The 17517-nt window shown below is 33.8% G+C and overlaps 1 protein-coding gene across 1 annotated transcript; it reads right to left on the bottom strand.

The window, feature by feature from the left end:
- Window positions 1–1999: 1999 nt before the first annotated feature.
- On the bottom strand, window positions 2000–2389 carry LOC110925190 (CENP-B homolog protein 1-like). The gene has a single exon (XM_022169158.1). The coding sequence runs from the start codon at window positions 2387–2389 to the stop codon at window positions 2000–2002; it is 390 nt and encodes a 129-aa protein (XP_022024850.1).
- Window positions 2390–17517: the final 15128 nt, after the last annotated feature.

The raw sequence follows: 17517 nt of genomic DNA, 5'->3' as shown, positions 1-17517 counted from the left end.
TGGCAGTTAGCAGTATGGTTTCCGGGGGAACGCCCAAGCCAAATTCTGAAGTTAGTGTGGGCCCGGTTAAGACAACATAGTCTGGCCGGAGTGGACCAACGGGGTTTTCCAATTTGAGAAATGCAGTAGCCTAATACAAGAAAGTCGTTGTTACAAAAATAAATAAATAAATAAATATAAAAAGTTGTTCTTAATTCTGGTAAGCTTTGTTCTATAAAGTAGTGAAAACTGAAAATACATAAGATACTATGTATAGTATCGTAAGAAGGATATATTTGAAAGAAAACATAACCAAATCATAACTCTCAGTTTGATAAATATAATAACAATAAATCTTATCGACATAATAAATCTTTGCTAACATACTCCCTTGCGATTACAAATTCTCTTGAAAAAGGGAAAACATATATATTGGGCTGTAAACAAACCTAACATTCAGCGAACAGTCCGTGAACCGTTCATCAGGAAGTTCGTTTATGTTTGTTCATTTAATAAACGAACGAGCATGAACAAGAAATTTCGTTAGATTAGTTAAATGAACGAACATGAACAGAGGTCTCGTACGTTCAACTGTGTTCGTGAACGTTCGGTAAGGTGTTCGTGAACTTTCATTCATTTTATATCCGTTCGATTATGTTCGTATGTTTGTGTTTTAATTAAAGATTTTTGTACTTTCATATATTTTATCTATACTTTTTATATTATTAAACTTTTATTTATTTTATTACCATAACTAAACTAGGAAACCTTATTTCACTTTGTTTATGTATCATTTCCTTTTCCTTTCTCATTATTTACATCGATAAATACGATCGACCTCGGTTTCACAATAAGAGATTCAAGTTCCAGTGCTACTCTCTGGGCCATCCACGTTTATCATTCGCCGCGTTGGCCAAATTTATTTATGTTCGTGAACACTCTTATTTCCTTAATGAACGAACACGAACATAAAATCTCGTTCGGTAAGTGTTCATGAACACATTTATTTCCTTAACGAACGAACACGAATAAGGCCTTGTTCGTGTTCGTTCGGTTCATTATGTTTTCAACAACAAGAGGCAACAATGCAATGACATGAGATACGGTTATGACAATAGGAGCTGTGACTACTACAAAAGAAGTTACACGTATAACCACATGAGCTACGATTGTAACAATATTACGACAACAATGAGACAACAACGAAGAAATAGATTCAATTAGGTGAAACAAAAGCATAAAGCTTGTTAATTTATACAGAAAAATTGAGGCAAAGGATATTATTTTTCTCAGAAATTGTAGCAAAACTTTTTTCTGATATAATATGTAAAAAAAAAAATATGTAAAAATATGAAATACAAAAGTTAGGTTTTGGTGGTTGTTGGGTTGGTTTATTTCTCTGTCGTATAAACATATAATCATAAAATCATAAGCAAACCGCAAACACAATTATAACACAAACAATTAGTTAATTTAGTTATTTTAATTCAGTTTTTAGTTATTCGGTTTTTTTCTGTATAGTTAGTTACATAGATATGTGGCTACTATTTTTAATGGCAATTTTTTAACGTCTGACTCCTATGAAACTTGAACCCAAATCATCTCCCTCTTAAACCTTTTTTGAAGCTTAACAGTATGTTTTTATATATACAGTAGAACCTCTATAATTTAATACTTGATAAATTAATAACATCGATAAAATTAATAATTTGTCCGGACCAGTACAAAAATGGACCTCAATCGATAAAATAATAAGATAATATTTTTTTTTGAAATCCCGATGTAAATATATTAGTACCAATGAAACTATAAATTAATAATTACTAAAATATTCCAAAATTATAGGATTGTCTAGTAAAAACTGAATCTATAGTCACTTTTTTTTTGTGAACATCAAATCTATATTGAGTTCATCTTTAAATCTCCCCAATGCATTTAAGAGTTGAGACACCGTATTCTCGTATTGCAACAAAAAATTGTCTATTAAGAACATCTTTTTGGAAATTCATTAATTTTTCCCTTATAGACTCCAATTTATTCTCCATGGCATGTGTGTCGAGCGAACCACTTTCTCCGAATCGGCGATACGATTGAAACCATGCCTTAACTTGAATTTCTCAAGCCAGCCCTGTGAAAGTTTATGCTCAGAAGAATCCTGTGGATATAAAAACTTCAACGCCTCAACCGCCTTCTCTATGATTAGCTCTCCTGTTATACTCACACGCTCTTGATGTTGGAGAAACCATTCATAAACAACTTTCTCCATGTCCGGATACTTGGCTGCTTTGTGACGCTTGGAAGATCCATCTTTGTCAAAGTTATCCGATAGGAACTCCGATGATCTCTTAAGAGTGTTTAATATTGTTCCTTGACTAACTTTGAAATCGAAAGTTTTGTCAACCCACTGCATCCTTGGTGATCTCTCTTATACTTGCGTAACAGTTTTGGTTATTGATTGGTTAATGTTAATTTTTTTAACACTTTTTAGTTTAGAAGCCATAGTTGTTGTGATTTTAAAATTTATCATTAGACATTTTATAGTGATCAATTATGTAAATTGAACTTGACAAGTTCATTAATGTGTGAATGTACATGGAAATTTTGAAGGTCTTTGTTTCTGTTTTATTCAAATAGGTAAAGTGGACGGATATGGAAATTTTGAAGGTCGATGCATTAATTTCAAAGTTGCTTACGAATATAAGCCAAATCATTAAATTAATAATTTATTAATTTATTTATCAATATAATAATATCTTACTAAATTAATAAAATATTACGGTTCCAACATTAATAGAGGTTTTATTGTATTCTGTTTTTTTTTTTTTAAGAAAAAAAAACCAAAAGACACCTAACAATGACTTTATATCTTAAAATAGTCTTCAATAGCCCTCCATCTCTAACCAATAACCATTTTTGTCTCATGTTTATTATAATTACTAATCTTATCCTAAAATCTTTTTAGACCACCTTTTGGCCTAAACATCATTCTACCAAACCATCTTTAAGGAACCATACACGTTGTATTTCAACTTTAGCATATATTAAGGCTAACCCATCGTCATTCTAGTGGACCATCTTCGTTAATCAAAAAATATATTGCAATAATTTTGAACTCGTTCTATGGTTAACAGAAAGTGTCATGTGTTTAGACGATTAAAAAAGAAATTTGTGCTTGTCTTCACACTTTTTTTCAGATAAGGGTGCCACATACAAAATAGCAAATTAAAAGAGGCTTTTGTTGACCTTTTGTTTTTCGTTTTCTTAAGAAATAAACTTAACGATGTTTTTTGTTTTCTTAAGAAATAAACTTAACAAGACCAAATATAGGGTTTATATGCACGGAATCATTGTAACTTGTTATAGTGTTTATTGTGATTACGCATGTACAAACATTGAAAATTAGTGTCTTGAACTAGTTTATTTAACACGCTGATTTCATATTTTGATAAGGTACCAAGACAAATGTATGATTTGAATCAAGATTAGTTTCTATAACTTAACAAAAGGTCGAGATGTTCTTATTAAATTCGATTTTCTTTCTTAACTCTCCTTACAAGTCTTCTTTGGATTAGTATGCGTATTCCAATCCACAAAACTGAAATCTTTGTAGTTTAGTACTTTTCTATCAGAAAAACACCACCTTCCATGTGGGTGGTTCTTCCTTTATACAACTAAAATCTTTAACAAAAGCATGTATAATTTCAAACCATTTCAATGCATCCTTCATCCATATCCGTTTGGTATGTAATTCTAAAAATAAAATAAAAAAGTGTATGTTGAACAAATAAGTGGTTGTTATGAATATAATTATTATTAATGTGGTTATCAACATTTAAAATAGATTATGCTTGTTTCATAAGTTTTCTTCTATTATATATAGTCTCTTTTATCTCTTGTAATATACACCTCAATCAATAAGATCAATCTCTTTCTCCATATTGTTCTTTATATTCCTTGTGCTATTAGGCTAGTTTCACAACACGTTATCAGCACGAAAGTGCTCTCTTCAAAACCCTAGTTTCTAAAGCGACAGTCCCATGATTTCAACCCGTTTTAATTATTCCGAAACCTTCGCCGGCCACTTTTTCAAAACCGTCTTCGCTCTACTTTGGCCAACTACCAGCCGATGGAATAACTTATATCTCCAAGTTAAATTGCTTTTGATGTCAAGCTTTGATTCCATAACTGCTTCTTCGAGTCACTAACAACCCCATCGACGAATGGGTGCTTTCACGAGATACATAAGGTAACACTTATCCGAAAGGTAACCTTCATATAAAAGCTTTACATTCTTTTGATTTGCAATAGTGAGAAGATGACTACATGGGTTATGGACTTTAATTCCATCTCCATTCCCCACCAATATTTCATATTAAATTATTAATATATTTAAGAGTTTTAATCTATCACTTTATATACAACTAGTCTAAGTTCCCGTGTGTTACACGGGTGGCTAAACAGGAAAACTAAGTCCTTTAAAACTGTAAAGTAAAAATTGTAATATTATATATGTTGAATTATTAACGAAAATGTTAGAGAGTGCAAGAAATAATTGAAATACATGAATACGACAAAAAAAAATCACAACTCATTGAAGATTTCTTTATAAACAACTCGTTGAATTATTAACCATGTTGTGTTTTAATACTATTTATAATATAATGTGTTATTGAACAACTTGTAGATTCAAAAACAGTTTTATAAAAAAAAAACTTTAAAGAATATAAAGGTGTGTGTATGCATACGCAGTTTAAAACATAATATTAAACTATTGGTCTAAGTACCTTTGTGTTACACGGGTTACTCAAAGTAAATTATGTCATTTAACAGACATTGATAAAGCGATATACAACAGGCCATAGGTGAAAACTAATTATTTATCTTTTTATGAGAATAATCATGTTAACTCAATATATAAAAAGAGAAAAAGGATTGTATAAAGTAAATGCTTCTTGTAATTGAGATTACATACATGTAATAATAATGAAAAATTAAAAGTTGCTATTATAGTACACAACAAAATTTCAAAGTGTTTTATAAGGGGAAAAACTTGGTTGTTAAAAAAAGAAATTCCAATTATTAAAAGTTCAATATTATTACTGCGTTACAGATCAAGCATACCAAGCATACGCACTCTTAATGGAATATGATCCCAACCAAAAACATATTTCTCATACAAGCCTTGAAAAAAAAGCCGATATAGAAGAACAAAAGACACTGCAAAATAAATAGAACTCCAAATATAAGTACAAATATTATAATTTTTTTGCAAGGCTGTCTGTCTTTATTTAACCAAAAAAAGGGAAACTTGGGGAGACCCAACAAGCAAGCAACTGAGACTCGCCCCAAGCTACATACAGCAAAAAGAAAAAATCTAAGGTACCGAAAAAACAACATAACAAAAGTCAAACTTCTAAGCTAAACTCTCCATTATTGAATTGAGAACTTTGTATGGTTCACCAGCCACATCAATGTCGAGTCCTTAATATCGTCCAACACCTTTTAAGTGACACTAGCTTCCCATTAAGGACTCTCATTTCCGGAAGACACAATCCAAAAGCAGGTATAAACTATAGTCAGAATGATCTTTATTCTATTTGCAGAGCAACCCCATTCATTAAAAAATTAAAGCACATAACTCACCTCCATGTTCGGCCAAAGGGATGGATTTTAATCCAAAAGAAAATCCGACTCCAAACAGAATTGGCAAACTGGAAAGTGATCAGAATATAGTTGGCGTCCAAATAAGTTATAATTTGTAGTATAAATATGTTCTAAATAGTATACTAATATTTGTGACAAAGAAAAGGATAATCGATTACTCTGCATATACCTGAGACTTGACAAAGATTGACTTTTCCTCCCAGTAGATCCAAATTATCGATGCCTAATTAACCAGTACTTGATCTGCTGAATAAATTACAGCTTTTCACATATACAAAATACATAAGGTGGTTCATGAAAAGTAACTGTTACCATCAAGGGTTGGGGAGTACTCAATAGGACCAACATCCGAAGCTGACTCGTTATATGGCGCATTACTTGAAGAAGGATCTGCTGATCAATCATTCTGAAAATGTACATCAAATTGTAACTTACTAACTAAAATGCTTGTATAACAATACAAGAGATAAGGATGAGCATGTTACCGGACGCGGGTACCGCCAACGTACCGGTACAGTACCAGTATTTACCTATAAATCAACCAAAATACCGGTTCAGTACCGGAACTGAAAAATGGGGAAAATGGGTATCGGAACCAATACCAAATATAACCGGTATGGTACTGGTACCCGGTACTAAATGCTCATCGCTAAGAGCATTCACATCCATTCCATTATATTTTCACCCTAAATTACACTAAAACACTACATTTTCTCTCTCCTTTTCAATTAAATAATATTTTTTTATATCTTTATATTATTTTTTCTCTCTCCTTCACTCACAACCACTTCCAAAATATATTAAAAAATTATAGGGGGTGACAGTCTCCCCCTAAATATACATATGAACAGTAACATTTTCTCTCTCCCCCACTCACAACCACTTTTTATACTATTTATATTATAAAAACACCACTCACACCATTTGGTGGAATGGATGTGAATGCTCTAATAAGGGAAAAATCAAACTAATAATTTGTTAATAGACGCGTTCTACTCAACAACATTTAACTGCTCATCTCTAATAAGGGAAAAAATCAAACTAATAATTTGTTAATAGACGCGTCCTACTCAACAACATTTAACCTATCAAAGTTGTGCATATCTCATAGTTTACCAATCAAGAATAGGTGTAGCTGAAAACAATAATCAACCCATAGAGTTCGATGCACCAGCCTTGTCACCTGCGTGTAAGGAAAGCTTTTAGATGGACCAGTCTTGTCCAAATTTAATTACTCACAAACAACTGGCAAATTAGACTATAGACATTGTTACAAAAGGAAATTCAAAACCAAACTTCGACACATAAGCTCAAGAATATTAATAGTATTATAACAGGTGAATTAAAGACCTTTTGATACCAGCATGTAAAACCTCAGTAGAGTGATGCACATTAATATTAAAACCATCGACATTAGCAATCTTTGACAGGTCGAAAGAAAAATAGAAAAAAATGCAATCAACTAACCTTAAGCTCGTGACAACACGTACCTACATTAACAATCCACAAACTTAAAACCATAAACAACAAATGATAACCAAACAGAACATAAGGTTGCAAATATTAACTCGAAAGTCCAAACCAAGCATCTAAATATAACACTTAAGGAAATTTGAGTCTGTTGGTAGAGAATAAAAACCTCATTGCTTCACCATAAGCATCTATTGATACTTTATTTTCTGAGGTAGACACCACAGAACGAAATGGAACTATCGATGGTTGGAGATGGTGATTGGCAGAACTGAAGGGTGAGGACAATGGTTAAAGGTGGTAGGTGGTGACGAAATGAAGGATGACAGAGTTTAGAGCAACTTTCTGGTAACAAAACTAAACACATGAGCTATAAAGACCAAATGCACATGTTAAGCAACCATACATTTACTGCCACATCACCACACCACTTCCAGGCACTTTTTTCACTAAACGCTCACTATGGTTTCATTACCCACTGGTCAATACTTTATCACCCTCTTTCCAAAGTCAGGTGTTGCAGTACAAAATGTTTTATCAGCGCGGATACATCAACCTACATACCTTGCCAAGCCGCTCGAATTAATTGTAGACGAATCTAAAGTCACATTTTTTCCATAATTTTGGCTCTGGTGTAACACTCAATATCATAAGAATCATAATCACCTCCGACAATATTTAACTTATTACTTGCTCAACCACCAGGCTGGGCTTTGACATAGGCCATCCATGTGCAGCAAATACAAAATATCAGCACATGAGTTGTTCATGTCATACACTGTAAATTGTATTAAACACGCTACAAAATTTGAAGTTCTACAACTTTAAGAAAAAAAATGTCTCAAGTCAACTTAACCCATGCCAAAAAGTTATAAGTTCTTCCTCATTCAGGTGTTCTTACCACTCTAATATCAAATGAACTAAACACTAATTAGTATCCATCTAAAGAAATACATATCACATACTAACCTTCATCTGTTATGAAGTCTAAAAATGTCTCTCCATTATTATCCGTTTTCTCAAATGCAGTTCCAACTTCTAACATACATGTCTACATGACTACAACATGAAAAAAGGCTCTGAATAAAATGGCCAACAATTATAAGATATATTTGCAATGCGATCATCTAACATGCATATTGTATTAAAAAAAAAAGTTAACAATCTGTTAGGAAAGAACCCATGTTCTTGCCCTAAATTACTGATGCAAACTAAATATTAGTGCAAGTGCATCGTGCACTCCATCACCAATCATACATATATGCTTTCATGCTTCTAATTGTTTTACAGTTTCCTATTTATGCTATATATCATATCCACAAATATAATACCAATTCAACTAATTGATAACCAAAAAGGTATACGTTATGTTAATGATTATCTTTATCTTGTTAATTACGAAGTTGTGAGAAATTAAAAGAGAAAAACAAATAAAAGAAGTTGAAATTGGTATAAATGAGAGGATTACCATAAAAATAGAGCCCTTATTTTCTTATTATCTTTGCCACAAAACCAGTAGAGATTGGATTTTGACCCGCTACCTGACCCAGCCATTTAGCCACAGCGGTATACCTGTTATGACCACATTACACAACCCACCTATGTTACCACTCATATTTATAATTTAGAGAATGAAAAATCAAAGCCAAATGACTATCCAATCCTAATTTCTCATCTTACAATTATCACTTCACACCAAATTGATCTACAATTATATGGTGGTAAGTAAACGATAATAATCAATATCAAACTACATTGAACCTAAGTCTATCAAGATCTATCATGTATGCAAAGTGAACCTGTAAAAGCAAACCATGGTAATCAGATACGCTTAGGTTTTCCTATTAGTAAAGTTGGAAAGTCAAGAAAATGCCTTACCGGAACTGATTTCGAGCCTTGAACCATGAGCTTTGTATCACTGTGAGTGATCTTTATTTGTGTGAGACTGCAATGTTAAACAAAATTTTAATTAAATACATAATTATGCAAATATTCTTATAAATATGTGTATACAAATAAACTAATAAGACAATAGTGATCAGATTGTTTAGTGGGTTGAACTTTTTATGATTGAATTTGTTTCTTACTCTATTTGGCCAGTTTATCAATAGCGCATAACATGAACAGACTTTTATTTAATACATGAGTTGGGATAGCCATTAATTTTAAAATAAATTTTACATAACTAAAGTTAAAAAAACTCACAGATTAATAAGAAGTTTCTTCACTGCCACTGGATTCCAAATTACCAATCTCCCATGATATACAACTCCATCTCCACTCTCTGCAATAGCATTCTCTTTTGAAAACCGATTTATTGCATGTTCAAGATCGCGTAAAGTTAACCAATGACTCCAACCCACATGCGAAAACTCAGGCAAACTCACAAAAGGAGAAGGTGCATTAATCAGATCAGAAGCTGAAGACGATGGGTTATACAAATGGATATTATTTATTAATTTGAAAACTAAAAATAGTTTCAAAAGAGGTAACTTTTATTAGAATATGATTATTCTCAATTGAATAAAAAAATCTGATAAAAATATGTAATAACTAATAAAAACATGTTACAAAAACTGTTTTAGATTATAAATACAAAGAATTTTACCTGAGTGTGAGCCTGGACCCTGATAACGGTTGCATTTTTCTTCATTTTCTCCAGCTGGGATTGAATATCCTTTTCTCCCTCATCGGATTCAAACTTCTTCCATTGTTTAGTGAATGCCTTCTTCTTGGACTTGCATCGGTTCTTGTAAAGTATCCTCTTCACATCTTTGCTCCTCTTCACATTTTCGCTCAGATGCTGGGCCAAATAGTGTTCAAAGTTCAAAGCCCATGTGGCGTCTTGACATAGGCCAGCATACCGACGACTACCATTGGATGTGTCTCAATGACGGTCACAACCTCACATGTTTCTTTCTTATGAAGCTCTACATATAAAAACCCATCATAAGCATTTAAAAAAAATATTGTAACACAACTAAAAAAAGTTGCTAAACATTGAAAAAGGCTTATTGGTCAGTAATGTTTCTAAAAATTGAAAAAGTCTTATTGATTAGTAATGTTTCTAAACATTGAAAAAGGCTTACTGAAGAAAGACTTTGAGGTTGCAAATTCAACCAAGTTACCCAACCCGCCCAACTTTCCATCAAATTAATGAACTAAGTAATTTTAATAATTGAACGAAATATGTAACATAATATTATTTTTTTAATTCTGAAGATTAAACAAACAATAACTGACCCCAAAACCTCCTGAGAAAAAAATGTGAGATTAATAGACAGCACAGTTGATCTGCTTAAGCTTGATGATGTTCGAGAGGATTAGGCACTCGCGAATGAGTTGTGTCCGGTGTGAGTTCAGTTTTGGGCAATCATGGTACAATCTTTCCAAAGCTTCGACTTCTTCTGGTGTGTACCGAACATAGTTTCGATTTGTATCATGGAAGTTACTACCATTCTTATTTTGCCTACCGGAAATCACAGAACAACTAAGAAGCGCAAAAAAGGCAGAATAGCGCACCCGAACTCCGGCAATGATCGTCGCTGTCCCTCGCCAGCTGGTGTGGCCGACATTCATCGCCGGACATGTTCCATCACCGAAAATATTGATTCTGATCAATAACTACATATCACTTATAAACTAAGATAGAAATCACCTAATTCCACTAAGATATGTTGTTTGAACATCATAATTAATAAATAATTATAGAAAAAATACCAGTGGCATATTTGTCTGTGGGCGCAAAATAATGCCTCTTCCTACCAGATTTCTAGTGACCAGAGCTCTCATTAGTCATTTCATCATCAAAACCCCTGCGATGATAATTTCACTAAAATTTTAGTCCTGGAAACAAACAATAATCACACTACACACTACAAATAAGATTTCTAGATACAAAAGTTCAATAATCACATGAAACCTAATAAAATGAAAACAGTTCAATAATCACTATTGCAACCTAAATTTTGAGCATAAAAAAGAAAGAAAGCTTAGTGTTTGCATTAGATCAACAATTCAGTCTATGATGGATCTGATACTACTGATCTAATGTTGTTAGACCATCGCCGTCCCTAGAAGCGGTTGTTTCATAATCATCACCACCACAAAACCCTACCCACTACTCGTTGTTAGACCATCCCCGTTCTTAGACTCACCAAGAACTTTTTTAGTCATCACGGACGGCTGAACAAAGAGAAATAGATGAAGATTTCACACTAATGAAAAAGAAACTGATATAAATCCTACACTCACAATTAATTTCACAACTCCCACAAATCTATATGCATATCAATGATTAGTTCCACATATCTATACATACATATATACATGGACAAAATAAAAAAACGAACAGAAAAATATTGTAGAATCAAAGAATTTTAAGAGTAAACATACATGGAGCATGTTCGACTGGTTTTGAATTAGGGTTTCTGAGAATTGCCTGGATGAGAATCGGACAAAGACGCCATCTGAACTGAAGTAATTAGAAAATATGCAATTGAAGATTTCGAATGAAAATGAGAATCGGCCGATGCTCTAATCGGATTACATCATAAATATCAAAGAAAACATACCTAGATGAGAGTTCGAATGATTGAGTTTTAGGGATTTCTGAAGCGGGTATGGCCAAGTACAATCGCTAAAGATGAAGCCGTAGATGAGATTTAGGGTTTGTAAAATTGAATGTGGGTGAAAGATGATAGCCTGCAGAAATCAATTTGATTAGGTTTTGAGATTTAAAGAGAAATCAATTTGTCTTCAATTGATTGAGAGAATTGATTAGGTTACCAAATTGAAGAAGAGCGTATATAGGAAGAATGAAAATGGCGCCCAAATCACAATTCTCTGGTTAAAGAGATATGCCACATCAAGGTCAAAAAGTCAACCTTAATTTTGCTTTAGTATAATAGATAGATTTATTTTTTTATTGGGATACGATGGTGGTAAAGAACCAAAATTTAGGTGATCAACTGCTTAAAATATATTAATAAGGATATTTGTTAATAAATTGAATATATTAATAAGGATAATTGTTAATAAATTGAAAATATATTTGAATTGAATAAATCAATAAGTTAATTTAAAATAAGTGAAACGGGTTTTGGTCAAAAATAGTTATGGACGTATTGATTGTATATATTACAATATGGGTGGATATAGATTTGTAATTATAAATAGTTACATATATAATTGAATGACTTTTGGCATGGTCTAATTATTACTCAAACTGAAGTTCGAGTATATATGTAATTATATTTTATCAATCCCTCAAGTACATATAGAAGATGATGTTGGGATATTTTAGTATGGACATAGGTGAACCTTAAAATATGTTAAAGGTTGTTAAGTCACTTGTTATAAGAAATGCCTATTAGCATCTCCTACCAAAGCAAAGATTCTCATTCTAGAAGTACCATCGTTAAATGCATATGTGCATTACTATGTTTTGCTAGCTATGTATGGTTATAATATACTAGGTTATCACCCGGGAAATGCTTCCCGGGCTGGAGAAAGTTACTTATACGATTATTATTTTTTGTTAATGCATAAAGTTGACGGTAAGGGGTTTAAATCAACTAAATTTGAACTTTGAATGCTATCTGATTAGTTCTTAAGCATCGGTATTTTGTATCTTCTCTACTTTGAATAATTTCTGTTTTGTTTCTGCTATGCTTAAATCATACGCGTATATTGCTCATCGCATACTGTTTAAATAAATATTGAAAGATATAGTTTGACATTTGAAATTCAAAACAAAGCATTGTAACACAGCTCAACCACCAGAACATAAGAGCGTTCTACCTATGAGGCATGTATTATCCAAGAGGTTTCTTCACTAAATGAGAGTAGCTTAGAACAACTTCAAAGAGAACATGATATATATATATATATATATATCATAATGAGGGGAAAAATATTCATCATAAGAAAAAACAGCTTATGACGAACTAATGTCCATGTGGGTATTCACAATGAATTTACAAGCTGTTTTTCTTGATTTCTTAATCGTATTCATCTCTTTACGGGTCTCATTCCAGCAGGAACACTTCAAGTTAAGCCTCACCAGTCTCATCAAATGCCATCACCTAAAGAAAAGTCAAAACATCCATGTAACATTTGTGCTTGTAATCATTATGAACAGTTCTATTATCAATAAAACAATGTTATTTGATCCCAATGTTAGTTTGGTTGTGTTTTAAATTTTTCATGTTTCGACTTTTGTTCGATTTTAAACTCTACATCGCTTTCTTGAGAATTATACGCAAACTGGTGCGTAAACGTACTCAGTTTAATGCGACAAATACTCTGGAATGTCAACATATACTCAACATACCTTAAATAACCTTTACATAACTTAGAAATAAGTTTTGAAGGCTTTGGTATGGCAAAAACAAGTTAATCCGCTTACAGGGACTAAACTTGACAAACTGCGAAAGTATGCCAATTTGAACTGTAACAAACATTCCGGAACATGTCCATAAGTTAAACATACCATAAATATCCTTTACATAGCTTAGAAATAGGCTTTGAGGGGTTTTGTATGCTAAAACAAACTTTTGGATCATTCAGGGGCTAAAAGTGTCAAAAAGTGCACAAGTTTGCACTTTCGCGCATAGCTTACGTTCTGAATACATCCGGACATCCAAAAATTTATGTAAGCATCCTAATATTATGCCTTAGTGTTTGGCATGAGAAAAATCCATTCGTCGCGTCATTTGGATCGTTTTTCGCGCTTATGCGCATTCCGTCGTAATTAACCGAACATCGCGATCGTACGGCCAAACGAACCAACATCCGGCATATTTTTGAGCATGTTTCATGTCCTCAATGTTTAGGCATCATTTTAGGGCCTTAAAGTTGGCTTTACGGGCCTTAGAAGTATCGGAAATGGCTTAAAAATGCAACAGGGACCAAAACTTCCATTTCTGAAAGTTTGTGCAGATCAGACATGCCCAGGTGGCCCGCCTGAGTTTTGTCTGCATCCTAACGCGGGCCGCGTTGCCCCTGCAGATGCAGAAACTTGTTTTTGGCTAAAGATTGGCCTTTCAAACACTCCAAAGGGCAATGCCCTTTCACATTCTCAAGAGTTAAGGGTCATTTTGAGCCACCACAACATCTTGACAAGTGTACGCATAAGATCGTGGCACGATATTCAAGAAACGATCCTAACGGTTTTGCTTTTCCTATAAATACCCCCCCCATTTGTGTTAAAACCCACAAAACTGATCAAAGAGCTCTAAGTTGATGCCATTGCTTCATACCTGAGCTCCTGGATCAAGTTTAGCTTTCGGGGACCCTTCGTAAGTGTTCTTTCGTTCTTTTAATCGCTTTCTAGTGCTAAAGTCAAACTTTGTTTGACTTTCTGTGTTGACCAGCCTATGGTCAACACGAAGTTCATAGGAACTTCATAACGTGAGCGTGATCACGATGGTTATAGTCCGTAGTGACTATACCTACTGATTACCACGTTATCTAGGCTCAGTGACGAGTCGTAGTTTCGGCCAAAATGCGCATTCTTGCGTATTTTGTAACCAAACTACTCGTGGGTATCAAAACCGTTTGTTTTGATAGCAAACATGTTTTCTAAACTTAGTTAAGCATGTTCTAACATGCTTAGCTCGTCACTTTTAGTATAGTGCTTGTATAGGGTCGTAAGGTAAGCGATCTAAACCATCGCTTATACTTTCGAACCCGACCCATTTGGTCGATCATTAGGGTCTGACTAAACACATTAAGTGACCATAGTTGTAACCTTCTGAGGTTATACCTTTTGGTCACGATGTTAGGCGTTCCAAACGCGTTCTACGCGAACGACGCGTTAAGGTAGCATAAGCTACCTAAACGGGTCGTGATGGGCCGTAAGCACTTAGGTTAGGTTTCATTTTAGTATGTAGGCTTTGTTAAACCATATTACACGAGTCTCCATACTCGTTTGGTTTACGAACCCGCATACTATCCGATCCTTCCGATTTTGGTCCGGTATATTAATATAGCTACCTATTAGGTGCCGTTTTATATTCCGTGATCTCTAGCATTATTTCGTTGTTATACAAGGACTTCAAAGCAATCTCAGGTGAGTACATAGAACCCCATCTTTTACATGTTTTCGAGGAGTCAATGTGAGTACATTGAACCCCTCTTTTACTGTTTTCCAAACTATTTTGGGGTGAAACACATGTGCCTACTTGTTACTTTCATGCTTTCTATGTTTTCACATCATATACCTGCTATGTTCGTTAGTACATTATAGTACATGATTTCATTACATTTCATGCTATGTATGCCCATTGTGTACGTACTTAGTACAATTATTCATCACATGCCTACATTTCGGTATGACATTTGGGTTGTTTAACATGGAACAATACATTCATTAACGTTAGCTACGCCATTCGTTAGTAGGTAGTGGTACCATAGGAATTGACAACTCCCGTTCCGGACATCCTAGGTTGGTTTGGATGAAAGGAATGACCGAATTCGATATACATAACTTCGATAAACCTTTAATTTGTTTAAGGGTTTATCGCCACAGTCTCAAGACTTGGATGTATGCATTTTCACAATACCGCATAAATGTTTGTATCAGTATAGCATGCATTTGTTCCACAAAACATAACTTTGATTTAAACTATTTTTTACTTCAATACCTTGTTTTTGTGCATTTTTACATATGGTTTAGTTGATACATTTCACTTACCATACATGATATATTTTGGGTACACATTATATGATCTACATTAAACATAAACATTTTGATATTGATATACACATTTGGTGGTTTACATTGAACATAGACATTTCGATATGGTTTACACAATAACACTTGACAACTGATTTATACATGAACAATTTACATGGTGGTTGGTTTGGGTAAATGGTTTGAGTAGCGTGGCGTATGTAATATGATACAAACATGGTGGATACGCCGCTGGTACTTCCTATATATAAATGCTTGTATAATATTACATATCGTAGCGTTATCTAAATCATTTCAGTTTAGACATATTACGTTTTACACAAATAACATATTCTTCACAAGACATTATTTTTACAAACAACTTATCTTATACAAACTCATTTTTACTAGGTTATTCATTTAACCTTACATTATTCTCTTATTTATACATATCATCTGATCTTATCGTTTTTCATACGATTTACGAAACAAAACAAATTACAAGGTTCATGACTGACTGTTATTAAACGTTTCTTTAAACTCAAGTCATGAATCCCATTTTCACAAAACCTATGTATCTCACAGGCATTTTTTTGCTGACGTACCTACTTTCACATGTGTTTTCAGGAGCTATCGCTTAGGATGATGATTGTTATACTAGGGCGGACCTGTGCCTTAGAGACATAAAAGCGAAGATAGACTTAGTTAATTATGTTATAAACTCTTTATTTCCTGTTCGAAGACAATGTAACACGTTTGTTGATAAATAAAATGTAACATTAATTTCCATGGTTATGAAATAATTAATTCTGTCCCAACACTCCCCGGCGTTTCCGCCGCGGTTGCATGTTATACGCGGTCGGGGTGTGACAGAAGAGTTGGTATCAGAGCCAATGGTTATAGGGAATTAGGTTATTAGTAATGCTTTGACCTAGACTATAACTTTCTAAGACCCTAACACAAGTTATCTTGTGTTTAGATTTTAAAACATGCACTTCACCTATCCTTAGGTGATAACCACAACGAGAATTTCGATTCCGAATCCGCTTTGAAAATTAATCATCTGTTCTAGGATGATTGATTACTAGGTTTTGAACCCTCTGTTATATGGTTTTGAACCCCTTTGGATTTTCAAAAATCTCGTCAAGGTTTTCGGGTTGTAATAGTGTGAACACGTGCAAACTGGAAGAGTGAATGCCTGTACCCTGAGTTTTCTGTCTAAGGCTAGAGTGTTCGTACAAATCCACATAATCGGACCAGTCACTCTTACCTGGGAACTCTTGGGGTGAGTGTTCACTTATAGGCGAACATGTCTTCGTGATACATTATTTTTGACCCACTTACTTTGACTAGACATTTGGTGTCGCTTGTTTGCTTTGCGATGCGTAACCACCATCTTTGCTTTTGTTGATTGTGTTTCATTTCATCCTCTTCATCCAATCATCTCACTCGTTTCCTTTCATGTTTTCCTATTTTAGAATGACTCCTCGACGCGAAAACCAGATAGCTACTGCCGAGCTGGCAGAAATTATTGCACAGCAGATGGCTGCTCAATTCCCAAATCTCTTTGCTCAATGGAACCAAGCCAACAACAACAACAATGCTCCATGCAACTTCAAGAACTTTAACTCGGCTAAACCACTCAAGTTTAGTGGTTCTGAAGGAGCGACTGGGCTTCTTCAATGGTTCGAGAGCATCGAGAATACTTTTCGCCACGTGCAGTGTCC

The sequence above is a fragment of the Helianthus annuus genome, chromosome 17, assembly GCF_002127325.2.
Source record: "Helianthus annuus cultivar XRQ/B chromosome 17, HanXRQr2.0-SUNRISE, whole genome shotgun sequence".
NCBI lineage: Eukaryota > Viridiplantae > Streptophyta > Magnoliopsida > Asterales > Asteraceae > Helianthus > Helianthus annuus.
The sequence above is the reverse complement of the archived record's forward strand: the minus strand, read 5'-3'. Positions and strand labels throughout refer to the sequence as shown.

Bases quoted from the DNA above. Each gene is read 5' to 3' on its own strand.
- LOC110925190 (XM_022169158.1), bottom strand. From the start codon at position 2,389: ATGCAGTGGGTTGACAAAACTTTCGATTTCAAAGTTAGTCAAGGAACA.